The following is a 6,053-nucleotide window of genomic DNA, read 5'->3' as shown; positions in this document are numbered from 1 at the left end:
AGTGGTGGTTGATACTCCTGATCTTTTCTCTAGAATAGTTTCTGTAGAAGTTGCTATTAGGAGATTGGAGAAGGGAGAACCATTGTCCAGGGAAGAAATGAAAAGCCGGAGTTGATGGCCTAGCCCCAGAAAGGCCGTCTAACAGTACTGGAAAAAACTGGTATTTCCAAACAACATAACGTTTCTACCCTTAATATCCAAATTCAGATGAAAAAAGAAAAAAGTCATCTCTGGGATTTCTTAAAACAAGTAATGGAGTTTTGGTCTATTTGGTCAAGGTACAAAATTGGTAATGTTTTCTTTATATCAATCTTTACACTCCATCTATATATCTTTCTCTCGCTCTCCGAGCCTAGCAGGGAGCGCCTCAGCATTAATGAAGTTGAAGGAGTGTAAGGAAATCCCGCCCCCAATCCACCCCCTTCTCCCCAAATTTGCAGACCCGAGCTAATCTGGAAACTGCATTTTGTGCCGCAAATAACCGATTCTCCACCATTCAAATGGGCTTAGAGACTTCATACGCGAAGCGTGTGTGGCTAGACGTTAACATATCGTGTTGGTGTTGTGTGCAATGGCGGTACAACCCTCGTCTGTGTGTGTGTGTGTGTGTGTGTATGTGTGTGTAAGCATGACCGTAGCCTCGCTTTGTTCTCAGCCGTCCAGGAGCCTGAACCCCCCAAAAGTTCAGGCTGGTGGGGAATTCCCAGCCTTCTGCAATCTGTCTCTTTCATTCTCCCTTCCTCCTCCTTTTCTTCTCTCCCTCTCTTCTCGCCCATCTTTTCGCTTTCTCTTTTTTATCTCAATTTAGATAACAGGGGGTGGAATCCCCCACCTCCAGACTTTTTTTGGGGGGAGAGCTTGCTAGAAGAAGGGCTACTTTCCCGAGGCTTGAAGAGGTCAGTCTCCGAAACAAGTTCCCCACGCACACTTTTTTCCCCCTAGCTTTTTTTTGGGGGGGGGGGAGATTGTAGGAGGAGGACCTGTTTCAGAAAGTGGAGGTGCGACAGAAAGCGACCTCAGTGACAGAATCCCCCACGACCCTAGCCCGAGTCCCCCCCCCCCCTCCTTTCCTTTTGGGGAAGATGCCCTTTTCCCTTTCTTTACATTTTGGGAGTGAATGAGGAAACTTTATACTAACTCTGCTTTCCATTTTGGGGATGAATGAGGGAACTCCCCCCCCCCCTTCCTTTTGGAGAGGTGAGTGGGAGAACTTTTTTCCCTTTTCTTTTGGGGGAATGAGTATTTTTCTTCCTTTTCTTTTTGGGGGAGAAGGACCGAAGTTATGGAGTGCGACCTTAATGACAAGATCCTCACGTTTTCCTTTGTCACGCTTTTTGGCAGGGTGGGGTAGCCGGGCAGGGGTCTGGGGGCGGTCAGGGAGGAGCTAGTCTTGCTCGTCCCACCCTCCAGTCCAGGGGCGCTCCGGCCGGGACCGCCTCCCAGGCTCCGGCCCCCCGCCCAGGGAAGGAGACAGTGAGTGGGTGAGCGAGCGGGGAGGCGAGGGAGGGCGGGGGCGGGGCGGACACGGAGCCAAGTTCAGGGCGCGAGCCCCGCGCTCCGGAGAGCCGGCGGGGCCGCGGGCCGGGCGGGCTGGCAGGCCGGGGGCGGGGGTGCGCGCGGAGCCGCCTTTTCCGCTGGGTGTCACTCTGGGGCGGGAGGGACGGCTCATTCAAAAGCCGGCGGAGGGGGCAGCGGCGCTCGTCTCCAGTGAGCGGCCGGCGCGGGAGGCAGCCAGGGCAGCCCGATCGGCGGCGGAGGAGGAGGAGGAGGAGGAAGCAGGACCCCAGGACCCGGGCCCCGGGCCCCCTGCCCGCGGCTCCGCGCCGCCCGCGCCGCCCTGCCCTGCGTGCTCCTGCTCAGCCTCCTCTACTCTCTCCGCTTGGGCGGCCGCGAGAGCCGCTGGGGGGAGGACGGCGGCCGCCTGCTGCTGCTGCCCCCGGCGCCGGCGCCTACGAGGCGAGGACGGCGAGGAGCGGCGGAGGCGGCGGCCCGCAGGAGCAGGGGCGGCGGAGGCGGCGGCCACCCCTATGCCGAGAGGATGCTGGAGAGCGGCGGCTGCAAGGCGCTGAAGGAGGGCGTGCTGGAGAAGCGCAGCGACGGGCTGCTGCAGCTGTGGAAGAAGAAATGCTGCATCCTCACCGAGGAGGGGCTGCTGCTCATCCCGCCCAAGCAGCTGCAGCAGCAGCAGCAGCAGCAGCAGCAGCAGCAGCAGCAGCAGGCGGCCGCGGCCGAGCAGCCCCAGCCCAGCCCCCCGGCCCCCGCCGCCGTCGCCGCCGCCGCCGGCCTGGAGCCGCCCGCCAAGCTCAAGGAGCTGCATTTCTCCAACATGAAGACGGTGGACTGCGTGGAGCGCAAGGGCAAGTACATGTACTTCACCGTGGTCATGGCCGAGGGCAAGGAGATCGACTTTCGGTGCCCCCAGGACCAGGGCTGGAACGCGGAGATCACGCTGCAGATGGTGCAGTACAAGAACCGCCAGGCCATCCTGGCCGTCAAGTCCACCCGGCAGAAGCAGCAGCACCTCGTGCAGCAGCAGCCGCCGCCTCCGCCGCCGCAGCAGCAGCAGCAGCCGCCGCCGCCGCCGCAACAGCAGCCGCTGCTACTTCCCCGGGACCCGCACCCGCATCCGCACCCGCACCCGCACCCGCAGCAGCTACCGCAGCCGCAGCAGGGCCACCACCGCTTGCTCCGCAGCACCTCCAACTCCGCCTGAAAGGGTAGAGGTCCCCCCACCCCGCACCCAAGCCACACCAGGTAAGGGGGACAGCTGGAGATAATGGGGTGCCCGAGTCACTCCCAGGTGGGATGGGACCGGAGAGCAGAGCGTCTGCGGCACTAGAGGCTGGGGGGGGAGGGGGAAGAGCCGCTCGGGCCCGGCCGGCCCAGGACCGCTACTTTGTGGCTACTTTGTGGCTACTTTGTTGCAGAGTCGGACGGGGGGAGGGCGAAGATCTGCCCGGGCCGGGCCGACGGAGGACTCTAGGTGGCTACTTTGTTGCGGAGAGTCGCGCGGGTGGGTGGGGGGAGCCGCCGGGGCCGGACTGGAGCCGTCGGAGGACGGCAGCGCATCCGCATCATCCGGTCTCCTTCATTACTTTCCAGGTCGAACTAAAGAACTGTCGGCAAAGTTGGGAAGAGCACACTGGCTGTTGTCTTCAGTTGTTCAGAAAACTAAAGAAACAACCCCCGGGACCCCAACCAGACTTAAGTATCTCGGACCTCACCTTTGCGGTAACCTGTGACTCGCCACCCCCCGCCCGCCCGCCCGCCGCCCCCCCCCCCAAATTAATTTTCTGCACAGGCCTCCTCATGATGCAGGGAAGAATTTCGAGTCATGAAGACTTTGTTATTTATGAACCTTGGAAAGGCTTTTCTAGAATGTTACGACTTCTAGGAGAGAAGATGTACTGTAATTTTATTTTAATGTATTTTAATTTGCAATTATTTATTAGTTTTTTTTAATGCTTGTTCTCAGACATTTCTGAATGTAGGCCGTTTTTCCAGAAATGAAACAATTTGTCAACCTTCGCTAAAAATAATAAGTCCTGATCCTTGGAGATGTGGGAAAGGAGAGGGAGGGAGAGGGAAAAGGGACAGGAAGAGACATTGAGAATTCATTTATTTATTTCAAGGAGACTATAATAAGGATGCTGTTTTGTGACCCATGGTTTGACAGAGCAAACTGAATGGATAAAATACTATGATGTTTAAATTTTTTATTTGATTTTCCCCTAGAGCTATATTTTCGGTAGAAATTCATTAAAAGCAATTAAATGTTAAGAACTGTGTTATGAGAATCTGATATTCTGGATACAGCTTCTCTGAAAAGAGAACAAAAGGATACTGAAACTTGGTTTCAAAATATTTATAAAAAAAATACCCAGCTGTTTCAAAGAATGAACAGATTTCCCTTTTAACCCTGTGGGGCTGAGAGTGGACCAGAAACAAACTGTCCATAGGTGAAAAGCTTTGGATGACAGATCTAAGAAGGAGATGCCTTATAAATTGTGGTTTGTTTGTATTTTAACTTAAAAATATATACTTAGTTAAATTATTTCAAAAAAGGAAGCAGTTAAGAGAACTTTTACACTTTGGTCCAGTTTTTGACCCTCTCTGATTTTAAGCTTTCTCCAGCTGTCTTTTGTTGGACTTACATTTAATTTTTGACCTTTTTAAATTGATGTTTCAAGAATTCCTCTGTCTAAAGTCCAGATTGTAAATTTTTGAAAGGATTTGAACATTCATCAATTTAATTTTTGTAGCGAAAATGTATTGCTTTGTCTTATAGATCTACCATTTGCCAAAAGGTTTTAGGATAGGGTTTCCATAGTATTCTATTAACAAAACTCCGAAATTAGAAAAAAAGATGTGGGGAGGGATGAATGAGAAAGACAGACAAAGACAGTTCTGAAATTTTACAGACCTTTCTTAAAAGATAGAAGAAATACTCTGTTAGAAGAAAAGGATGGTTAGAATTTACTTAAAGGGCAGAGACTTTTTTTTTAAAAACTCAATGTTAAACACTTCCTTACCTACAGAACTTTCAGTTCTTTTCCTGACTCTATGAAGACTGGTAGGACTTTGCCTAATTTGTGAAGAAGAAAACTAATTCCATTTTCTCTAACCCTTGTGGTAATTTCAAGGCCCTATCACTTTTGAGGGATAAAACTTAAACTGTTAAAAAGTCCTGAAGTTTGGAAATCTCTTCTTCAATTGAAAAAAAAGAAAATACCAATAACCCTAAAATCAATCTTAAAACTATTATCAGGACTAATTAACCTGCTTCTCTCAGATTATGGCCATAGATTGCTGATCTGTCAAAAAAAAAAAGGCCTTGCTGTTCTTAGCTAGATTGTTGCTTGACTCATAGCTGAAAGATTTATGCCTTATTCCAGATTTAGCCAAGTCAATTTTAAAAACTGCTTTAGAATCAGTCCACTGTTAATCCTTGTGGAAGGAGAAAGATAAGCAACTTCCCTAGAATCATCATATCATAACATCTCTGTTAAAACCACCTTTTTTCAAGTAAATTGATTTGTCTTTTCAGAATTATATGACTTTGGAAGGGATCATTAAGGTGGTTTAGTCTAGCCTCCTTCCCTACTCAATAGTGTTCTTGAAAGGAGATTTCCTCTCTACTACTTGAACACTCACAATGATGGGAGAAGTCCTTAGTTAGCCAAGCAGCCCACTTAAATCTTGTAGGGCTAATTCATGTTTATCGGTAAGATGTGTACTCCAGGTATCTAAGATGAATGTACTTTTTTTTAAAAATGCACACAAATCCCTTACAAAAGCGGGGGGGGGGGGGGGGGGGGGGAATGGAGGGAGAGAAACACCACTTCTGATCCTAGATTTAGAATCAGAATGGACCTTAGAGAGGTCATTGTGTTCAGCCCTTTCAGTTCACACTTGAGAAACCTGTCCAAGTCATAGAGCTAGTGTCAGGCAGGATTTGAACCCCATATCTTCTGGACTACTAACCTAACACTTATCCACTATGCTAATTTATTCCTATCAAATTCCTATATCTGGGTTGCTCTTTGATGGAACATAGGAGTCCAGAGGATTTGATTAGTACTTAGCCCATCAACCCTTTTTGTAAGCCTGGCTATCTATTTTGACATTGGCAGTGAGTGATAAGTTTTGAGGGTCATCCAGGTCTGATTCCCTGGTTAAAATTCAAAGATTCATAGTTTTAGAGTTGAGCTTTTAGAGATCATCTACTCTAGTCCATGGAAAATGAGATAATAGACTATATTGGCATAGGTCTTTTCAACTTGACAAAATATTTCATATTCATTATCTCATTTGAGCCCCCATAAATAGTCTTTTGTTTTTCCCATTTTACAGCCAAGGAAACAGATTCTGATTTTTGAGAGGTGGTCATTTGCCAAAGTGTTTCTAGCCCAGGAGAATCCCTTGACTTAAAATGAATTGCTTCTTAAGCTAGTGACTATCCAGGTGTATCATGTCACCTGGGTTTGGAGCCAGGAGATATGAATTTCATTTTGACTCTACCAGGTGCCACTGAGGGCAGTTTCTGCATCTAT

General features: G+C 49.4%; 1 protein-coding gene across 1 annotated transcript; it reads left to right on the top strand.

Moving 5' to 3' along the window:
- The first annotated feature begins 571 nt into the window (after nucleotides 1-571).
- PHLDA1 (pleckstrin homology like domain family A member 1) lies at nucleotides 572-5,296 on the top strand. The gene is made up of 4 exons (XM_074221052.1): nucleotides 572-577; nucleotides 1,342-1,477; nucleotides 1,713-2,754; nucleotides 3,103-5,296. The coding sequence occupies exons 1-3, from the start codon at nucleotides 572-574 to the stop codon at nucleotides 2,711-2,713; spliced, it is 1,143 nt and encodes a 380-aa protein (XP_074077153.1). The 3' UTR covers nucleotides 2,714-2,754; nucleotides 3,103-5,296.
- The last annotated feature ends 757 nt before the right edge of the window (nucleotides 5,297-6,053 follow it).

The sequence above is a fragment of the Macrotis lagotis genome, chromosome 2 (genome assembly GCF_037893015.1).
Source record: "Macrotis lagotis isolate mMagLag1 chromosome 2, bilby.v1.9.chrom.fasta, whole genome shotgun sequence".
NCBI lineage: Eukaryota > Metazoa > Chordata > Mammalia > Peramelemorphia > Peramelidae > Macrotis > Macrotis lagotis.
The sequence above is the reverse complement of the archived record's forward strand: the minus strand, read 5'-3'. Positions and strand labels throughout refer to the sequence as shown.